The sequence below is a fragment of the Sycon ciliatum genome, chromosome 4, assembly GCF_964019385.1.
Source record: "Sycon ciliatum chromosome 4, ocSycCili1.1, whole genome shotgun sequence".
In the NCBI taxonomy this organism is placed as follows: domain Eukaryota; kingdom Metazoa; phylum Porifera; class Calcarea; order Leucosolenida; family Sycettidae; genus Sycon; species Sycon ciliatum.
The window spans coordinates 24,050,110-24,072,200 of NC_088646.1; the positions used below are offsets into that span (position 1 = coordinate 24,050,110).

General features: G+C 46.5%; 3 protein-coding genes across 3 annotated transcripts; 1 reads left to right on the plus strand and 2 right to left on the minus strand.

The window, feature by feature from the left end:
- The first annotated feature begins 46 nt into the window (after positions 1-46).
- LOC135815166 (dynein axonemal light chain 1-like) lies at positions 47-7,865 on the plus strand. Its single transcript, XM_065328424.1, has 10 exons — positions 47-346; positions 628-660; positions 2,696-2,808; positions 3,123-3,178; positions 3,847-3,902; positions 4,507-4,596; positions 4,978-5,031; positions 5,534-5,570; positions 6,134-6,226; positions 7,219-7,865. Exons 1-10 carry the CDS (start codon positions 344-346, stop codon positions 7,257-7,259), a joined length of 576 nt encoding a protein of 191 aa, XP_065184496.1. The 5' UTR covers positions 47-343; the 3' UTR covers positions 7,260-7,865.
- A 5,376-nt stretch (positions 7,866-13,241) lies between these two features.
- LOC135815167 (E3 SUMO-protein ligase RanBP2-like) lies at positions 13,242-21,885 on the minus strand. The gene is made up of 2 exons (XM_065328425.1): positions 21,589-21,885; positions 13,242-20,434 (listed from the first exon to the last, which is right to left on the minus strand). Exon 2 carries the CDS (start codon positions 17,893-17,895, stop codon positions 16,327-16,329), a length of 1,569 nt encoding a protein of 522 aa, XP_065184497.1. The 5' UTR covers positions 17,896-20,434; positions 21,589-21,885; the 3' UTR covers positions 13,242-16,326.
- Positions 13,983-16,307, minus strand: LOC135813476 (nuclear pore complex protein Nup153-like). Its single transcript, XM_065326569.1, has 2 exons — positions 15,479-16,307; positions 13,983-15,391 (listed from the first exon to the last, which is right to left on the minus strand). Exons 1-2 carry the CDS (start codon positions 16,305-16,307, stop codon positions 13,983-13,985), a joined length of 2,238 nt encoding a protein of 745 aa, XP_065182641.1.
- Positions 21,886-22,091: the final 206 nt, after the last annotated feature.

The following is a 22,091-nucleotide window of genomic DNA, read 5'->3' on the forward strand; positions in this document are numbered from 1 at the left end:
GGGTCGTAAAATGAGTTGGAGAAGTCAAAAGAGAAGAACAGAGAGGGAACGCTTCTAGTTCTCCCAACTGAATATCCCTTTCACCAACCGATGACTAACCAGTCTGGTCCTTGAGCAGGGCCTAGGGAACCTAGGCTAAAGCGAGTGCAGACTGCAGAGTCGCGCTACTCCTGATTAATTTTGTTGAGTCGTTTGCCTTCCTTCGGCTCTGCGAAGCCACTTCAGCTTCACCGAGCTAAACGGGTGTCAGTCGACACTCGGTGGTGTCAGCCAGCGTTGTGTGAGCAAGCTTCGAGTTCTGTTGACCCCGTGGCAGCATTCACCGGCGTCACCAACAAAAGAAATGGTAAGCTACATCGCCGTCTCGGCAAGACTAAGTCGGACTGACTGGATGCCTGAGTGTCACTACAAGGCCGATGGTGCAGCGACCGGTCACCGAAAATACTTGGTCCAAACTGAACTGTGAAGACTGAAGTGCAGTGAAAACCCTGGCCTGAGCCTCTCAAGTCTCATGTGGTTTGATGAATTCAAAAATTTACCAGCGTAGTCCAGCCTACGCCGTATCATCCCCTCCTTTCATCTGAATGTTGTTGCTGCGTACCGTGTCGCTTGTTTGCCTTTGTACAGCCTACCTCAATCAAGGAAGCCATTGCCAGATGGGTAAGTACATGTACCGCTACGTACCCGATCCGAGCAGCCAGCTGGCTTACTCTAGCACAGACTAGTGCAGTATCAGCTTGGAGCATGACTGACTGTCTGTGTTGTAGATTATGTGCTGCTCGCTTACACGTGCACGCTCGACCGCGACATAGTCATTGCGTGCTCGCATCGTAAATAGAACACACTCGGAGGAGACAAAACTAACTTCAAAAGTACACTGAGCCGGTTCGCTTCAGTTGCTGTTATGTCTGTTTTGTGTCACCGTCGCATCGGCAACAAGCCGTGTGGGTGACATGGGACAAGGATCAAATAATAATGCTGATGATGGGAGTCTTTGTACAGTCATGTACATGTAGGTCCACTACATACAGTACTGGTGCTGTAGACTGTAGTATACAGTGTAGATCTACCATTGGCATCGTGTCTGTGAGTGTGGCTATCTGTTCATGCCTCATAGTATGAACATTTAAAATATGCTGCTGTGTGCGGTGAACGTGGATTTGCCTAGTTTCAATGATGAGGCTGTTTTGTATCTCATTTGCCAGTTCGGTGTCACAGACGTTTTCACTACAAAATACACAGTCCAGACACTGCAATACTAGCAGCTGTACACAGTCATAAGTTGTGTTGTGTTTATTTATTTGTAAGTAAAAGCTTCTTACTTTTACATACGAGTAGTCATTTATTTGATCATTTGTACTTTCAGTAGCAGGGCCTAGGGATACAACAGTAACACAGTGCATTGTTCTACAAGAAGTGCATAGAGTTTACATGTGCATGTGTGTAGGCTAGATTATGTATCACTGGTGATTTGTGCATACTGGGTATAGTCCGGGGAGGGGGGGGGGGGGGGGTGCATGTACTGATCACTTCATCTGAGGAGACACCCTGGTCCCAGTCCCTGACACCAGGGTCACTACAGCTGACTGCGGAGTCACCTGGCCTGGATAATAGGCCCAGCTTCACAGCAATGACTATGTGACCTGCGCTCAGACAGCAAATGGTATATTTGCAGTGTGTTGAAGTAGCCGACACATTGCTGGAGGTACAACAATGCAGCACTTTACTTGAGAGTTTCTTAAAAGTTCTGCCAGGACAAGTGACAATGGCTGCGCTTTTACTACGAATATGTAGTGGCGCTGAGCGTAGCCAGACAAACCTATTCTCCCTGATACTCTATGCACACTAACATAACAGTGCAGCACATGCAGTGTATCATTACAGGACCGCAGGCAGAAGCAGATTTTTGATTGGTCAGGCAATACCCTAGCCTTTCATACTTCGGGTATGATATGGAGTAGGGCTGAAACAATTATACCGAATACTCGAGTGCTCGCTCGGTTTTTTCAAAAATAATCGCACTCGGAATAAATCAGAGTACTCGTTCATACATGGTACATGCATTTACCACAGATATCTGGCGTTTCAGAGCAGCAGTTGGCAGATATTGATAAGCAGACTGTGTGGTGAACATTTGTTCACGAGTAGAGAGAGCCCAAATGACCCACCAACCAATATACCCGAGAAAAATGACTGCTACTCGCTTCGATAAGGGTTGTATCATGTGATTTTAAGGCCCTTGGTGTGCAAATTTTGGGTGATGAAGAATACTCGAATACTCGAATATTCGATCGGAGAAAATCAGAGTACTCGAACTCGGGATCTCAGTGCCAACTTTCACCCCTAATATGGAGGGTATACACATGACCTCAACAGTAACACACCTTGGTGGCCGCAAAGTGATGTTATATTGTATGCAGGGGGGCGTCGGAACCAGTGCAGCCAAAGCCACACCAATAATAATCATCTTGTGACTTTTGAAACAATGAAATATGGGCTAATTGGGCCCAATTTCCCTAAAATTTTCCCGGGGTGAACCCCGGATTCTTCACCTATCCAAGCGGCCGCACCATGCATGTCGAATACCTTCCAACGCCCCACTGGTATGGTGGGGTGCATGGCACTGCTGTCAACTGTCCATATTTGTCTGTCATGATCTTTCAATCTTGTCCCTATTGCTTTCCACCCTGCCCAGCAAGAGAAAAATCCGGAGGAGAAGGCAGACTCGGCGAAGAAGGTGTCGCTGATCGGTCAGCTGCCGCCAATTGAGAAGATGGATGCCACCCTCAACACACTTGTGGCATGCGAGTACGAGCTAGTAACATACACAGCGCCCACTCCAGCATGTAATCCGTGTTCAAGTGGGTATAAGATAGCAGCATCATGGGTGATTTCCTGCAAATCTAGTGTTACGGATTTCGCACTCCAGTGACGGTTCAAGCAGATGCTCAAAAGCATGTGTGCTTATTTGGCTTGTTTGTATGACCGGAATCCTGACATAGGCTTTTGCTCAGCTTCTGCATTCATTGTGTTGTTTGCGCCGCGAAACTCAAAGTAGCAGCGAATATGTTCCTTGAGGGACGGGATTCTTTCTCGTGCGCCTTGTTTCCATATTTCTTTAGACATCTTTCACTCTCATCAAACGCGATCGAGAAGATCGGCAGCCTTGGTGGTCTCAGTAAGTTTAGTGACTCACTATTCGCTGAATCATGAAAATACTTTTTTGTAGCCTAAGTGAGCATTCATACTCATACTCCTGATCATGCCCATTGATGAAGCGATGATAGCGAACAAGCTATGTTAGACATAGCAACTTGTGCTGGGATTGCACCATTCAACAGCTTGCAAGGCTGATGAATTGACCGCCATTAAATTTAGCCTGGCATTCATGACACGGTTGATATAGTCGTAAGTCACCTAGTGGCAGTGAGGAAGCTATGTAATGCTGAAACGCTTCACACTCGAACTAAAAAGTAAAGTTAGCCGGATTCGCGGCCGCATCCGGCTGACGTGTTTAGGAACACATCAAGCAAGTACATTCACATCGGTGGGCCACCACTTCGCCCAGATATCCTCAAACTAGCTAGTACTATTGAGTATTGACCGAGTATGTCGGCACAGACATACGTGTACCAGCAGCATGTGTTCTATGACTCGTAACGTTCATGTCTACATGTATCCCCCGGGTGTTGGGCACCTGAAAAAGGCCCGGGGGAGGTTGTCCAATCATTTCGTACAATGGCCCGGTCAATGGGTTCATGTACTGAGTGTAGTAAATCGTGCTGGGTTGCAGCAGATATGACTGAAACGAAACTTTCATTGTGCTCACATTGGTTTATGCTGCAGAGAATCTCAAGATCTTGACACTGAGTCGCAACAATATCAAAAGTATGGCTGGACTGGTATGTGTTAGACAGATCATTATCATCTATACATTACTTAGCGCATTATGCTGCTGCAGTAGCGGGAAATACTATCATCCATGCTAGATGCTAGTGCATGAACAAGTACTAGTGAGTGTACTTTGTGTGATGATGACTGATTAGCCTTAGGCTTTGACCGTGCAAACTGCGGTGGCACTTGATGCTGGACTGTACCGGCTGTTTGTACAGTGAACATATTCCCCGGTTTGCATTCCTTTCCAGGGTGCGTCTTTCTCGCGCTGCCTGATATCAAGAGTACGAGATACCCCCCAAGAGTTTGCAACTCCAGCTATGTGGTCTGCGACGGCAGAACTTCACATCACGCGATGAACCGTACACATTACTTGCACTCTGTGCATGATAGATACAGGGTTGTACGCAACCCAGCTTGGGTTCAGCTCTCTTGTGGTCACTTTGCACTGTTTGCCAGCATAACCTTTTGAACCATGTCACGTGATGTGAAGTTCTGCCATCGCAGCACTGCAAAGAGGTTGTGCAGGAAGTTGCACACTCTTGGGGGTTATGTACTCTTGCTGATATAAATCATATAATTATGCTGCTTCTCACTTCTTATTCATTCCAGGAAGCGGTCGGAGATACACTAGAGCAGCTCTGGTTTTCCTACAACAACGTAGAGAAGTTGCGTGGCATAGCTACACTGAAGAAATTGAAAGTTAGTACTGAGACCACTCTACGCTTTTTGATTCCATACTGCCGGGCTCCGGCATGAAGTACACTGCACTGGTGTAGTGCTACTGCATGCTAGCAGAATTTTCAACCGTAGTCCTAGCCAGTCACGGCTATCCCTGTCTATGAAGACCCTACTTACATTGGACAATTGACAATTAGATGCGTATTGACAAACGGAAATCATTGACCTCTGGTGTAACGGTACTGTTGGTATGGAGCCATTGATATTCATGGCCAAACGGCTAGCAAGTGAACTGTAGGCATTTCTTGGTTGAATGACTAGCGTCACTCGCACACTTAAAAAGGACGTACACATGGATTCTTATTATCCTGTCAATGGTCGCTGCCTTTTCTGCTCACTCAGATCCTCTACTTCACAAACAATAAAGTCACTGACTGGAGTGAGTTTATGAAGCTGGTGAGTGCCTTCATGTCACTGAGAAGTGCCGTAGAAGAGATAAGTATAAGTACGTGTAATTCTCAGCGAATACTGATTGCCTTCAACTATGAACTACTTCGACCTAGATGTACATGTACGTACAGTAGGAGGCATGGGTCTGTGAATGATGAGTGTGTGTTTGCTTAACTGTGACAAGATCACACATTTTATGGCGTTGAAGTAAGTTGGACGTAGACATACATCCCAGGTGATCAACACAGCACTGTGCTGTGCGATACGTACCCTTGGGTCTGCACGCACTGAGCTTGCCGGGGCCACTACTACGATCGAGAATACCGTATAGTATGGTGGCGACTGCGAGTGGAAGAATGGCAATGTGTCGTTTGCATAGGATGGTGGAAGGATGGTATGTAAGAAGTGCCGAATCCCAACCCGGCTTCTGGACGTTCCAACCAGAAATTCCATTACAGTACATGTGCTTGTCTGTCTGTGATGTGTGTGACTCGTGATTTTACTTCAGGCTGAGCTGGTGTCTTTAGAGGAGCTAAACTTTCTTGGTAAGGAATTCCAGTGACCTGATGTAGATGTAGGGGGTGCTGCCCCCTCCCCCTACCCTCCTTTGGCTATAACCCTGGATAGTCTGGGTAGTGGACTTTGTGACCAATGAGCATCCGAGAAGATCTAGGTTGGTACAAACACTTTGAGCCGAGGCCAGAATTGGGCCAGGGGATCTTTAAAAACAGCCCAGTGTCCCAACTGGTTAGTTGTGTGCCTGCGCACCAGGTAATTGGGCTGAGTTTGTCACCAAACAATGTTCCACTGCCAACATTGATACCTGACATGGAGCAGAATCACGTGGAATGCAACCAGGCTGCACAACCTGCCGTAAAAGTGTCTGCCGGGCTGACCTTCTACCAAAGATGGTCACAGGGTTAATTGCCTATGTTTGTGTGTTGCAAGAAGAGGACTACATGTATAATCATAATGGTCTGCTGGTTGCTAACAGATTGTGTGACGGATACCAGTTACCTTGCACAGGCGATGCCTTTCTTAAAGTGAGTGTGCGCACTCAAAATTGATGCCGCGTGCTTCTGGTTGACGTTTCTGGCACTTTCTGCAGGCAATCCACTGCAAGAGAGACTTGGCGAAGGTGAAGGAAGTGAATGGAGAGAGCAGGTGATGCAGCGCTTGCCCAAACTCAAGAAACTTGACGGTATGTACCATTGATCCGCCTCCTGTCAAATTTCTACCTGTGAAGGGACTTCAGCATATATTATTATATAGGTCAAAATACGGTGTTGAACCGACGCATGCACTGCTGTACACAATACGTCCCAGTGCAGGTATGCCTGTGGATGAAATATGTGCACATTCCAGAAAGACAAGCCTGGTCTTTCTGTAGCTGTACGTATCAGAAAAACAACCAGTTCAGAAAGTTTCGCTTGTGCCCAGCGGCCCCAGCCACCATTTGGGGTGCGCGGATTATTCCCGGAATATTTTGGGAATACTATCGTTAAGAAAATTTGGGGAATTTGGGGGGAATTCTACAGATTTTTGGCCAGATCCATTAATTAACCTTCAGAAGAATTTTGAGGGAATTCTGTCAATTTCGTCGGTGACAGCCTAGCGATAGCCCCTACGCATGCTCGTGCAGCCTGAGTACAGCTGTAGCTGTGTAGATTTGTAGATCATGCATGCAGCAATAGTGCAAATCAGTGATTACGTGCCTGACCGTCCATTTTACATACAAAAGCGCATGCGCAAGGCACGGTTCGTGCTGGTTTGTTGGATGGATTTGGTGAGATCTGGAGAATTTTTTGGATGTTTTTGCGGAATACTTCCGAATTTCCACGGGAAATGCCCAAAAGCATAATATCAGGTGCATACGGGCACAATCCGCACATCCCTAGCCACCACCATGCCTGATTATCATGCCTCGCGGCGAGTGTGAGGTGGTAAGTCTCACGATCAGTGCCCGAGAAGGGAGCAAAACCCCGTTATGGGCCGTTAGCTGCATCCATTTCATCCTCACTCGGAGAAGTTAGTACCGTACCCAGTTGACCGTGGGTGTGGCGCAGTACATCATGGCAATGGTGCACGCATGCATCGCCGCTTTTGTTAGCACAGTCACACTCCCTGCTGCCAGCACGGGTCTCAAACTTGGGTGCCCACTTAGTCTGTTGCTGTGTTATGACTCTTCCTCAGGAGTTCCCATTGTCAAGACTGGTGGTGATGAAGATGAGTAAGCTGACTGGTCTGTGAAGTGATTCTCAATTTCGCGAGTGGAGCTTCAGCCACTGTCAATGGTTGCCAACGTGGAAGGCAGGGGCCAACAGCATCAGAACAAAGCAAACCCAGCAAACGACTAGCACATTGCCTACTTGTACACAACACTGCACAAGGCTTTTGAAGAGCAAGCCCCATAAACACACTGCTAAAACCCAATGTAAAGAGCAGTGTTTGTCAGGCATTCAATGCTGATGAGCCTGCGTCATATGATTGTACATAGTGTCTACCGTCATGTGGCCATCCCGGAGTTGGCCCCAAGCAAATGGATAAGTATCCATACTTCAAAGTATTTGTTTGGATTAGACTATTGTAATGATAGAAAAGTCCAATGTAGTTTTCCGAATGGTCTTCCCGCGTTCCGGCACTAATACGAAATATCTTATCATTCTTATGTTGATTTATAGTCCGCTTTGATGGACCCTATGGTAGTTATGCGGTGCCTATTTGTTATCTCCCACAGCATGATGCAAGATGAAGTGACTCCTTTGATGGGAAATGTTAGTATTCACACTGGTCATAGTATCTTGTTACCTGCAGTATCTACTAATGATATGTGGACAGGAGACCGCGCTCTTGGAAATTCCTACGAACTCACGTCGCCAGATATTCTTAGTCTATCTTGTAGTTACAAGTTGTTACAATCATGAGTGTAGTTACGATACAGCAGGGGAATTGTTACAAGCGCCAGTGAATTACTTCATTTCCTGCCTGAATCATGTGACAAGTGAGTACAAGGGCAATACCGGCTGATAAACGACCGAATGGCATCAGCCATGATGTCACGTATCAAGCTGGTATTACCCATATACAAACGAGTACTACGAGATGCAGTAAATCGTTTATTCCCGTAGCTATATATACAAAAGACGTTACTTCAGTAACGTCTGGCGCTAGCCAGGGTCCACACGTGTTTGTTTGTGCCATCGGCATGCCTGGCGCTATCCCGTACATGTCCCGTACCGTATCATCAAGGTGTGTGTTTGTTTGTTTGTGCCGTCGGCCTGGCGCTATCCCGTACCTGTCCCGTACCGTACATGTACCATCAAGGCGTGTGTTTGTTTGTGCCGTCGGCATGCCTAACGCTATCCCCTACCGTACCATCAAAGACAGCTGGCCACAATATTCAAATAGGGCTTTCAAATGCAAGATCATAACGAGTTACGTGGAGCATCTTGGAAGTATGAGTATGTATGCTAAGTTATCGGGGGAATGCATGCAGCGCAGGGCGATAGTCATAATTATACGACTCCCTGGTTCGAATCATTGGTCATATCTTGAAAAAAATAGGAGAAATGAAAACTATATAACATCCCTATGCTTTTTTGCCTACAAATATAAGCTTAGGTGGTAGACGGTGTCGTGTTACCCTCGAATGCAAAGAGAAAGTAACATATTAGAGAGGTTAAGATGCACGTAACCGTCGTTATTTTTCAAGATGCACGTAACCGTCGTTATTTCTGACGTGACGCGAAAGTAATAGTTCAGCTCGCGTTATTTGGCTCGCACGTCGAAAATTCAACGCGAGTGACCTGCTGCTCATGCTCACGTCGAAATTTGGAGCTTTACGCCAAATTTGACGTGAATTTGCGCGTCACGTCGGAAATAACGTGCATCACGAATGTTGTTCGAACAGATGGAAACTTTTTGCAATAGGTATGTAATATTGACTGAGTACGAGGTCAATATAGGAAATAAAAGCCGAGTAAAAGACCGAGGCGAAGACGAGGTCTTTTACGAGGTCTTTTATTTCCTATACTGACCAAGTACGAAGTCAATATTATATTTATCACGACTAGCCAAAGCCTGTGTTCAATCGCTAAAAAGGAGTCAAATATAAGCGGTCAATATAGCCCTAAGGAGTGAAATATGCAGGAATATTTGACTGCTTAGGGGTCGTCCATAATTATCGAACTTTTTTCACAAAACGAAATAATTTCGTTATGGGGTGGGAGGGGGTTGACCAATTTCGTTTCAGAAAACATTGATACTTGTGCATGCCCATAGGAGGAGTTACACACTTGCAACTTTTGTTGTATTATGCATGCATATGTCAAACTTTTTTTACGTTCTGAGGGGGAGGGAGGGAGGGGTTGGGTCTAAACTAAAATAATTCGTTTGGTGAAAAACGTTCGATAATTACGGACGGCCCCTTAGGGATGGCAAAAATCTATGTGAGTCAATGGGAGTGATAAACATCGTTAGCATTTTACCGTTCACGCTATTTTAGACGATCGGCCTGCACCGTTTTTTGTGTGTGTAGACATGGCATTTTACAGTTCACGCGCTAGATGATAGATCCAACGGCACTCGTACCCCAAACCCAAAATACCGTTAGTAGGCGTTACGTCGGTTTGGTACCGTTTCGACGATAGAAAGCTTTTTTTTAGCGGGAGAACGAAACGGTAAGATTCCAACTACATGTAGTGTTACCAGGTTATCTCACACGTTGCGTCAGGAGTCAACCCCCCGCCGGGACTCAGAAGCCGAACTGCTAACATGTCTCGAAAACACATCAAAAACAGTAGACTCGCCGCGCCCTCTACACGCCGACCGTCGAAATAATTAATTGCGTGAACGTCGGTAAAATGCTAACCATGTCTACCAGTACCACTGGTCTACTGTCAGTACTGATGTAGCCGATCAGTTCGTTGTGGTATGGTTGGGAATTGTAGCCAATATTATTTTTCTGGTTTTAGCCTCGGAGTTCGTATCGGAGCAGCCGTTCTGTAATTCAAAGGATTGGACACAAACTATTTGAACTGAGCTTAGCTCAGACAGATCCTGCCGGCTTTCGGCAAAATATCGAAGAATTGAAAGAGCGGAAATTGCCGGCAAAATCGGAGCAAAATATCGAGATGTTGGGTAAAATCGATGCCTGATACTTGGATTTCCTTGTTCAGCAGGATACACTGCCCAGGACGAGATTATGTCACCGAAATATCTCTGGGATTCACTGTGGATCGACTTGATTTTGGAAGAACTCAGGAACACGTGCGTTGAAACCCGTGTTGAGAAACCGACCCTGCGATTTTTATGAAACGTTGTACGGGATTGTACGGGAAGTGGATATAATACACGTTTTTCCGGATCAAAATGGAGCAAAATATCGAGTTTCTTGTGCCAGGCTCGGCAAAATATCGAAGATTTCCCAGCAACATTTTGCCGCAAAATATCGAGGCGACTGGAGCAGAATTTGTCTGGGCCTATAATACTAATTAATAGCGCCTAGCTCCCATACATATACCACAGGCCTCTAGTATTTATTTTACTTCCGGCACCTTTCTACTGTTTCGGTTGAGCAACAATCAGATATTTATCGTCCTTTCAATTGTCTCTATTTCTAGCATCTTTGTTTTGATACCGAAGAAGAAGAAGAAGAAGAAGAAAGCGAGCCGTCATGGTCGACGTAAAACACTACATGCACAAGCTCGGGGAGCAAAAGTCTCTCTGTCCCATAACCAGACACCAATACGATGTTGTACGGTATAACTATAAGGATGTCGTATAGCATGTCGTACAACAGTACGATGAAATTGTGGGAGAAGCCAACGACCGCTTGGGAACGCGTTAACGGTGAACATTACAACAGTGAGTGATAGGCCAAGTTTCCGAAGATCCGTAGCGAGTGCTATCCCAAGCATTATGTTAGCATTACGAAAGGATAGACAGGATGCGTATTACAGGAGACCCAAGTTGCTGAAGACCAGTAGGCATTGCTGATAACGTGCAGAAAAACTAAATCTGCAGCCTCTTTTGCCGTCGGACAGGTTGCGTATTAGGAGACTGTAAAGTCATGTAATGTGCTCCACAGGCAACCATGCATTCGGCCGTCAGCCACAGTTAATTAAGCACAAGCACACTCAAGGTAAGGACATTATTGTATGGAATATAATTATACCTCTTTGGCTCAACAGGTCAATGTATTACTACAAAAGGCCAGAAAATCCGATTATAAGGAGATAAAAAGGAAAAGAAGGAGCAAACCAAAAGTGGATAAAAAAATATATAAAATTCAACAGGTTCGCGTACCGGTAATATATACCGGGCAGGTCAAGAACAAGGAGTCGTACAACTCCCTGGTCAAGAACCACCTTTCCGCTTCCGTGGGACGCCACCACCCCATGATCAGGCATCAGATGTGGCTCCTAAACGGTGGGGGAGGATAAATCAGATCCACCAACCAGAGGCCAAAGGCCTAAATCCCATTTGCCACATCCATGTTTTACTCATGCCAGGCCACGAGTTCCCAATTAACTGCGGGTCGCAGCACGGTTGGAAAAAATCCTTCCGCTTCCAAGCAGGACTTGAACCTGGTACCGTATTTTACCGACTGTAAGTCGACCCCGGTTATAGGTCGACCCCCGTATCTGGAGGTCTCAATTCTGCGTTTTAGAGTTTTCACCCAAAGAAGCACTACTACAGTCCATTTCAAAACTATAGACGCGTACCTTGGCAAAAACCGTTATGCCAGCATCTATACCACATAAAATCTGTGATCACTTTGTGCATAATTTTTTCCAAATTGGGCGTCTGTTATCCAATCCTTTAGAAACTATAATGAGAGTAAATGTGGAGCGATCCTGAGCAATATTTCGAAAACTATTCTCAAAAAGTTCCAGCCAAATTTGAAATATTTCAAAAACCCCACGCATCTATAGTTTTGAAATGCACTGTAGCCACCTCCTGCTACTAACACATCAACAAAATAATCATGTAAACATTCCTTACTGGAGGGTGTAACGTCCCAATCCTTGTATTTATTGAAAAAGGCCAATAAACTGGCAAACATGTGTAAACATGGTGCACTCGTGCATGCAGTGCAGGTCATTTTTGTAAGATACTGATAGTTCCCGGTTATAAGTCGAATCCCGGTTGTAAGTCGACCTCACCCTTTCTCTTTCCATTTTAAGTCGTAAAAGGTCGACTTACAACCGGAAAATACGGTACCTCTCGTTTCTCAATCATGGTCTTAGACCAACCCACTGTGCCTGCCTGCCTAAAAAGAAAAGAAAAAAGTGGATGAAGTGAGAGAAAATAACAATCCGCGATAAATTCTGCAGTTACTTTTGCCTAACTCATATTCAAACTGATTGAAACGTTTTTGCAATACAATGATGTAGCCAATCAATGGAAAAAAACATTTCCATCAGTTCTAAAAACATGCACGATGAGCTAGGCAAAAAAAGCATAGCTTAGGGCCCTGAGCTTCCTAGCTCTCTCGTTGTATGCTTAGCACCGACGTTCTATTATTAGAGAGGTTATGCAAAACGAAAATGCGTACTAACTTGGTTGAAGTGGTTGGTTTGGCTACCTTACCTGCGGGTGCGGTCCATCACTGCTTTCTGCAGCAGTAGGCTGCGCAGAGGACTTGGTTTCAGCTGGTGCAGCACCTCCAGTCACAGTCGAAAGCTTATAACTATCACCATCCACACAGCCAAGCGGCAGCCATGGCATGCTGGCTTCAGCTCGTACAGATAAAATGTGTCTGGCAGCATATAATTATTTCCTGGCCAACCCTGCCTCTTCCTTTGTTGGTTTTCGCTCAAATACAACTGCTAGCTCCTCACTATGACCAGTGCTAGCAGTTGTCTTCACGGTAGTGGCACCCATGGATGTGGCAGATTTTGAGGAATTTTGGGTAGCTTGCCTGCACTCATCAACAGCACACTTGAAAGCCTTGGCAAGATCGGGCTCTTGAAGCTCACAACATACTGCTCCGGCCAAACAGCAAACATGATCTCCAGCTCCACACTGTAGCCATGCACAGATCTCACCAGGAGAAAAACATACAATCCCAGAAGTCACAGCAGGGTCCAGTGGTAGACCCATTTAATAAAATAAGTACCGCCATGTCGCATATAATATAAAAGCAGGTGCTTAGGGGTCGCCCATAATTATCGAACTTTTTTCACGAAACGAAATAATTTCGTTATGGGGTGGGAGGGGGTTGACTAATTTCGTTTCAGAAAACTTCGATACATGTACATGGCCATAGGAGCAGTGACACACTTGCGACTTTTGTTGTATATGCATGCATATGTCAACAATTTTTACGTTATGAGGGGGAGGGAGGGAGGGGTTGGGTCTAAACTAAAATAATTCGTTTGGTGAAAAAAGTTCGACATTTACGGACGGTCCCCTACGGCCGTATAAGCCGATATCAGTGCTAGGCTTGTATTCAAACCACGTATCTCGATGTAGGTCAATACTAAAACTAGGCTTATGTGCTGACAGTGTATCTTAAAAATTAGGCTTGTATTCAAAACAGGCTTCTATACAAGACAGGCTTTTATACAAGACACTACAGTATTCAAATTTGACACAGCCGGGACCAAACAAACACGATGTATCATGCTGGCACTAGCAATTTCTAACCAAATTAAATGATGCGAAGAACAACTAGCGAGCTGCAGCATCTTCATGTGATGAATGAGGCACATACGTTTGTATGTATGCGTTTGTCACGTTCTGTTCAAACACCAGTGAGACCATCATCAACACAGAGGTTTGGCTGGTGGATTGAGAAACACCAAGGTGATTGGCGACCAGTTCCGAGTTGACAAGTTACTACTCTTGCAGGTCATGATGTCCGGGCGTTGCATGCTGGACACTTGGCAACGCCGGGATCATGGCTAAGATAACAACCAGTACAGTTCAGCAAATCAAGCAAGGATCTGCCATCACTGGCAATTAATTATGGTTGGAGCAGAAGCTGGAGTAGCACTGGAAGCAGCTGGTGCCGATTGAGTTGATGATTGTGGTGTGTTGCATGCTGGACATTTGGCGACGCTGAGATCATGGCTAAGATAACAACCAGAGCAGGTCCACGTGCTTGATTTGATGTTCATCATTTCACACAAGGATCTGCCATCACTGGCAGTTATGGTTGGAGCAGAAACTGGATCAGCACTGGGAGCAGCAGCAGCAGCTGAAGCAGCAGATGGAGCAGTTGGTACCGATTGAGTTGATGATCGTGGTGTGTTGCATGCTGGACATTTGGCGACGCTGGGATCATCGCTACAATAACAGCCAGAACAGGCCCCCCTGCCTGATTTGATGTTCAGCAAATCACGTAAGGGTCTGTCATCACTGGCAGTTATGGTTGGAGCAGAAGCTGGAGTAGCACTGAGAGCAGCAGCAGCTGGTGCCGATTGACTTGATGATTGTGGTGTGTTGCATGCTGGACATTTGTAAACGCCAGGATCATGGCTAAGATAACAACCAGTACAGGTCCATGTGCCTGCTTTGATGTTCAGCAAATCACGTAAGGATCTGCCATCACTGGCAGTTATGGTTGGAGCAGAAGCTGGAGTTGCACTGGGAGCAGCAGCAGTTGAAGCAGCAGATGGAGCACCTGGTGCCGATTGAGTTGATGATTGTGGTGTGTTGCATGCTGGATATTTGGCGACGCTGGGATCATGGCTAAGATAACAACCAGAACAGGTCCACGTGCTTGATTTGATGTTCATCATTTCACGCAAGGATCCGCCATCACTGGCAGTTATGGTTGGAGCAGAATTTGGATTAGCACTGGGAGCAGCAGCAGCTGGTACCGATTGAGTTGATGATTGTGGTGTGTTGCATGCTGGACATTTGGCAACGCTGGGATCATGGCTAAAACAACAGCCAGAACAGGTCCACGTGCCTGATTTGATGTTCAGCAAATCACGTAAGGATCTGCCATCACTGGCAGTTATGGTTGGAACAGAAGCTGGAGTAGCACTGGGAGCAGCAGCAGCTGAAGAAGCAGATGGAGCAGCTGGTGCCGATTGAGTTGATGATTGTGGTGTGTTGCATGCTGGACATTTGGCAACGCCGGGATCATGGCTAAGATAACAACCAGTACAGTTCAGCAAATCAAGCAAGGATCTGCCATCACTGGCAGTTATGGTTGGAGCAGAAGCTGGAGTAGCACTGGGAGCAGCTCGTGCCGATTGAGTTGATGATTGTGGTGTGTTGCATGCTGGACATTTGGCGACGCTGGGATCATGGCTAAGATAACAACCAGTACAGTTCAGCAAATCAAGCAAGGATCTGCCATCACTGGCAGTTATGGTTGGAGCAGAATCTGGAGTAGCACTGGGAGCAGCTGGTGCCGATTGAGTTCATGATTGTGGTGTGTTGCATGTTGGACATTTGGCAACGCCAGGATCATGGCTAAGATAACAACCAGTACAGTTCAGCAAATCAAGCAAGGATCTGCCATCACTGGCAGTTATGGTTGGAGCAGAAGCTGGAGTAGCACTGGGAGCAGCAGCAGGTAGAGCAGCTGGTGCCGATTGAGTTGATGATTGTGGTGTGTTGCATGCTGGACATTTGGCGACGCTGGGATCATGGCTAAGATAACAACCAGAACAGGTCCACGTGCTTGATTTGATGTTCATCAATTCACGCAAGGATCTGCCATCACTGGCAGTTATGGTTGGAGCAGAAACTGGATCAGCACTGGGAGCAGCAGCAGCTGAAGAAGCAGATGGAGCAGCTGGTGCCGATTGAGTTGATGATTGTGGTGGGTTGCATGCTGGACATTTGGCGACACTGGGATCATGGCTAAGATAACAGCCAGAACAGGTCCACGTGCCTGATTTGATGTTCAGCAAATCAAGCAAGGATCTGTCATCACTGGCAGTTATGGTTGGAGCAGAAGCTGGAGTAGACCTGGGAGCAGCAGCAGCTGGTGCCGATTGAGTTGATGATTGTGGTGTGTTGCATGCTGGACATTTGGCAACGCCGGGATCATGGCTAAGATAACAAACAGTACAGGTCCATGTGCCTGATTTGATGTTCAGCAAATCAAGCAAGGATGTGCCATGACTGGCAGTTATGGTTGGAGCAGAAGCTGGACTAGCACTGGGGGCAGCAGCAGCTGAAGCAGCAGATGGAGCAGCTGGTGCCGATTGAATTGATGATTGTGGTGTGTTGCATGCTGGACATTTCGCAACACTGGGATCATGGCTAAGATAATAACCAGAACAGGTCCATGTGCTTGATTTGATGTTCATCATTTCACGCAAGGATCCGCCATCACTGGCAGTTATGGTTGGAGCAGAAACGAGTAGCACTGGGAGCAGCAGCAGCTGAAGCAGCAGATGGAGCAGCTGGTACCGATTGAGTTGATGATTGTGGTGTGTTGCATGCTGGACATTTGGCAATGCTGGGATCATGGGTAAAACAACAGCCAGAACAGGTCCACGTGCCTGATTTGATGTTCAGCAAAGCACGTAAGGATCTGCAATCACTGGCAGTTATGGTTGGAACAGAAGCTGGAGTAGCACTGGAAGCAGCAGCAGCTGAAGAAGCAGATGGAGCAGCTGGTGCCGATTGAGTTGATGATTGTGGTGTGTTGCATGCTGGACATTTGGCAACGCTGGGATCATGGCTAAGATAACAACAAGTACAGTTCAGCAAATCAAGCAAGGATCTGCCATCACTGGCAGTTATGGTTGGAGCAGAAGCTGGAGTAGCACTGGGAGCAGCTCGTGCCGATTGAGTTGATGATTGTGGTGTGTTGCATGCTGGACATTTGGCGACGCTGGGATCATGGCTAAGATAACAACCAGAGCAGGTCCACGTGCTTGATTTGATGTTCATCATTTCACGCAAGGATCTGCCATCACTGGCAGTTACGGTTGGAGCAGAAGCTGGATTAGCACTGGGAGCAGCAGCAGCTGAAGCAGCAGATGGAGCAGCTGGTACCGATTGAGTTGATGATTGTGGTGTGTTGCATGCTGGACATTTGGCGACGCTGGGATCATCGCTAAAATAACAGCCAGAACAGGTCCCCCTGCCTGATTTGATGTTCAGCAAATCACGTAAGGGTCTGTCATCCCTGGCAGTTATGGTTGGAGCAGAAGCTGGAGTAGCACTGGGAGCAGCAGCAGCTGGTGCCGATTGACTTGATGATTGCGGTGTGTTGCATGCTGGACATTTGTAAACGCCAGGATCATGGCTAAGATAACAACCAGTACAGGTCCATGTGCCTGCTTTGATGTTCAGCAAATCACGTAAGGATCTGCCATCACTGGCAGTTATGGTTGGAGCAGAAGCTGGAGTAGCACTGGGAGCAGCAGCAGCTGAAGCAGCAGATGGAGCAGCTGGTGCCGATTGAGTTGATGATTGTGGTGTGTTGCATGCTGGACATTTGGCGACGCTGGGATCATGGCTAAGATAACAACCAGAACAGGTCCACGTGCTTGATTTGATGTTCATCATTTCACGCAAGGATCCGCCATCACTGGCAGTTATGGTTGGAGCAGAATTTGGATTAGCACTGGGAGCAGCAGCAGCTGGTACCGATTGAGTTGATGATTGTGGTGTGTTGCAAGCTGGACATTTGGCAACGCTGGGATCATGGCTAAAACAACAGCCGGAACAGGTCCACGTGCCTGATTTGATGTTCAGCAAAGCACGTAAGGATCTGCCATCACTGGCAGTTATGGTTGGAACTGAAGCTGGAGTAGCACTGGGAGCAGCAGCAGCTGAAGAAGCAGATGGAGCAGCTGGTGCCGATTGAGTTGATGATTGTGGTGTGTTGCATGCTGGACATTTGGCAACGCCGGGATCATGGCTAAGATAACAACCAGTACAGTTCATCAAATCAAGCAAGGATCTGCCATCACTGGCAGTTATGGTTGGAGCAGAATCTGGAGTAGCACTGGGAGCAGCTGGTGCCGATTGAGTTCATGATTGTGGTGTGTTGCATGTTGGACATTTGGCAACGCCGGGATCATGGCTAAGATAACAACCAGTACAGTTCAGCAAATCAAGCAAGGATCTGCCATCACTGGCAGTTATGGTCGGAGCAGAAGCTGGAGTAGCACTGGGAGCAGCTCGTGCCGATTGAGTTGATGATTTACGTGTGTTGCATGCTGGACATTTGGCGACGCTGGGATCATGGCTAAGATAACAACCAGAACAGGTCCACGTGCTTGATTTGATGTTCATCATTTCACGCAAGGATCCGCCATCACTGGCAGTTATGGTTGGAGCAGAAACTGGATTAGCACTGGGAGCAGCAGCAGCTGAAGCAGCAGATGGAGCAGCTGGTACCGATTGAGTTGATGATTGTGGTGTGTTGCATGCTGGACATTTGGCAACGCGGGGATCATGGCTAAAACAACAGCCAGAACAGGGCCACGTGCCTGATTTGATGTTCAGCAATTCACGTAAGGATCTGCCATCACTGGCAGTTATGGTTGGAGCAGAAGCTGGAGTAGCACTGGGAGCAGCAGCAGATGGAGCAGCTGGTGCCGATTGAGTTGATGATTGTGGTGTGTTGCATGCTGGACATTTGGCGACACTGGGATCTTGGCTAAGATAACAGCCAGAACAGGTCCACGTGCCTGATTTGACGTTCAGCAAATCAAGCAAGGATCTGTCATCACTGGCAGTTATGGTTGGAGCAGAAGCTGGAGTGGCACTGGTGTAGCGGGCCTGGAGGCAAAACAACCTAACAACTCGAAACTAACTTTATTAACTATTCTCTCTTTCTCTCTAGAACGGCAAAATTGCCTCTAGCAGTAAAACTCTGAACTCATTGTGAAAGATAAAATAAACGCAATTTATGGAAAATAATCACAAACAGCAGCGTACTGTCATGCGACCGTTGTATGGTAGAATGAACGTCGTATTAAACAGTACGCTGAGCGTATACGCAAATGCTGAGCTTGTAGCGAACATCGTATTGAACAGTACGCTGAGCGTATACGCAAATGCTAGCTTGTAGCGTGACCAACGCGTGACCAACGCTACACCTCCCCTCTCAAAGACAATCACGTCCTCGTGATTAGTAGCGGGTTGGTGGTCGAAACATTTGGCGGTATGCATGGTCGCGTCGGGACAACCTCGACGAAAGAACATAGAGCGTCAACCGGGATATGTATGGCAAATAATATCGGAAATTATAACGTTTATGGAGTAGACAGAAGAAATGAACTGATAACAAATCATAAAAATAGAAGCACACCGGGGTCAAACTATCTCACGGGTTCAAAAGTGAAACCTCAATACACTTCCTGTAAAACGCTGGCGCAACCCGCCAGGAAAACCGCAGTTCAGAACCGAACTGAATACACTATTATTATATATTAACATCGTCCCAGATTAATTAGATAGACCGTGGTTCACCATGATCAGACGCCTACAAAACTAAACTGAATTCACACGCTCGCGTAAAGGAAGGCTGAAGAGAACAGGAAGACTGAAGGAAGACAGGAAAAAAAATGCCATATCTGGAATTAGCTTACACTGGCAATGTACATGGAGCACCGTCCTTTGAGACGCGAGCGCTATCTGTCATGGAGCCTAATCCCTAAAGACACGTTGGCTGCCATCATGACTGGCTAGTTGTGGCGGGCGGCAGGAGCAGCGGAGCTGGGACAGCGGCGGGTGACGGCGGGTGCTCCTTCAGATACACGAACTAACTTGAGACCTCAGCGAAACGTGGATGAAAACTAAAACTAAAATTGACGGCTGTCACAAATGTGTAGCGGCCATTACGTCGGAAAACATGCAACTAGAACAAAACTTTACCGCTGCCACCAATTTTGTAGAACCATTGCTACCAATGTAAAAACAGGTGGGGTCGAATCTGACAAAGTTGACTTTAACCACCGCTGCCACCAATTATGTAATCGGCCTGGAGGCAAAACAACCTAACAACTTGAAACTAACTTTATTCACAATTCTCTCTCTCTAGAACGGCAAAACTGCCTCTAGCAGTAAAACTCTGAACTCATAGTGAAAGATAAAATAAACGCTATTTATGGAAAATAATCACAAACAGCAACGTACTGTCATGCGACCGTTGTATGGTAGAACGAACGTCGTATTGAACAGTACACTGAGCGTATACGCAAATGCTGAGCTTGTAGCGAACGTCGTATTGAACAGTACGCTGAGCGTATACGCAAATGCTGAGCTTGTAGCGTGACCAACGCTACACCGGGAGCAGCAGCAGCTGGTGCCGATTGAGTTGATGATTGTGGTGTGTTGCATGCTGGACATTTGGCAACGCCGGGATCATGGACCAACCTCCGCCGTGCCAGGCCGCTTGCGAGAGCTCTCCACCCCGGCCATGATAAGCCACTACCGCGCTCTCTCCACTGACGGAGGCTCGCTACCTGGAAGAATCCTTCCAGATCAAAATATGGAACAAGAAACCTTGATGGTCGAGAAAGCTGAATTATGTGCTTATGTGCACAAAGAGAAAAGTGGATTCGAAGAATTTCGAGCCATGTACCAGGGAGTAGTAAAACTGGTACTGTGTATTGTACTGTGTATTTTTACTACAGGTAGACTCCCTCTAATTCGAATACGGTTTAATTCGAACATTCCGTGTAATTCGAACTTTTTCGTCGTACCGATCTTCTGCAAGTCACTTCAAGTCAAAATCGAATGCATAATTCGAAGTACGAAAAGTGCGCCGGTTGGACAATTCGAACCCAGTCTTCGTACAGAAGAGCTGTTTACAGTACATTGGCTATGTCCTTTGAACGCTTATTTCGAAGTGAGATTGAGTTGCTATCCTTGTAATTCGAAGTTCATTCTTTTCTCCTTCTCTAGCCAAGAGTAGCTCAAAAATCGATTGATGGTCCGCTGCAGGATCGACTATAGCGTTCAAGAAACCCACCTTCTCTCGAAATTTGATTCAAGCCCGTGCTAGGCAAATTGCAAAGGTTTGATTAAAGACGACTTCTTCCAGGTGGCTGACTCTCTTCGCGGATCTCGATGGCCTTTCTTGCCGCGCCAGCTCGTGCGCGGGGATGTTGGCGAACAACAACACTATTGTCGTAAATATTGTCGATGCCTATGCTCCACTTCCGTTCTTCAGAACGACGTGCTGCTGTTCGACGGCCTTTCATGACGCGGATTAGGCAGCGCAGTTCTTTTCCGTTGAAATTGTTTCAGGAAAGCTGCAGTGACTGACAACTTACTTCTTCACTAGAAGATGAAGATAATGTCAAAATGATTTTGTGTCGATCCAGTGTTTTGATGATCCGTTGTAAATGACCGGTACGACCAACTATGTTTCGTTGATGCAAATAAAAATGTGCAAAAAATATTCAGCATGCGATTTCAAGCATTTTGACATACATATCAGTGCATGGGGCTGCATTTGGATAATTAGAAGTTCTGGATAATTCGAAGTTAGGGCCTGGCAATTTGAGGTTCGAATTAAAGGGAGTCTACCTGTATTAGTATTAGTACTCCCTGATTCATGGATGCAGCGAATGGGATTTTCGATCTTTGACCAGTCTTTAGCTTTGTTGGGTCTGATCTACTCACCTCCCACCACTTTAGGAGATGCATCATTCTGCGCCTTGATCCTGGCTTGGGGGTGGTGGCGTTCCTACGCCTAGGCTACGGATGCAGAAACCTCGGCCTCCATCATCCAGCTGAGGCTACGTTTACACGACAACGTTTTCGAAAGTACCCGGGGAGGACCGCACATACAGTCTATTTCAAAAATAACAAGCAATCACTGAATCAGGTTGTGGCCGAAAAATGAATGAAGTCTTTTTGAAGATGAAAGAAAGATCAGAACTACAGCAGTCACTCAGTAGATCTATGTGCAGTGTTGGAGCATGCATGCAGTAGACGTCTACTTCTTTTTCAGTTTTTGAAATTTCTGTTCATCTTCCTGGCCTGGCCGCTGGCTGCACAGTCTGCATGCTTCGGAGAAGCTTGGCCTGGCAACTATGTCGTTGCCTTGGTAAAATAAAATGGCGCACGAGCTGAAACGAGTTCTTTCGAACATGAGTACATTTTTTTCTGCTTGTTTCGATCGA

Coding starts and splice junctions, on each gene's coding strand:
- LOC135815166 (XM_065328424.1), top strand. Junction 5,032..5,533: donor GGAGTGAGTTTATGAAGCTG/GTGAGTGCCTTC, acceptor ATTTTACTTCAG/GCTGAGCTGGTGTCTTTAGA. Junction 5,571..6,133: donor AGAGGAGCTAAACTTTCTTG/GTAAGGAATTCC, acceptor CACTTTCTGCAG/GCAATCCACTGCAAGAGAGA.
- LOC135813476 (XM_065326569.1), bottom strand. CDS start 16,307: ATGATGAACATCAAATCAAGCACATGGACCTGTTCTGGTTATTATCTT. Junction 15,392..15,478: donor CTTGCTTGATTTGCTGAACT/GTACTGGTTGTT, acceptor AATCGGCACCAG/CTGCTCCCAGTGCTACTCCA.
- LOC135815167 (XM_065328425.1), bottom strand. CDS start 17,895: ATGAACTGTACTGGTTGTTATCTTAGCCATGATCCCGGCGTTGCCAAA.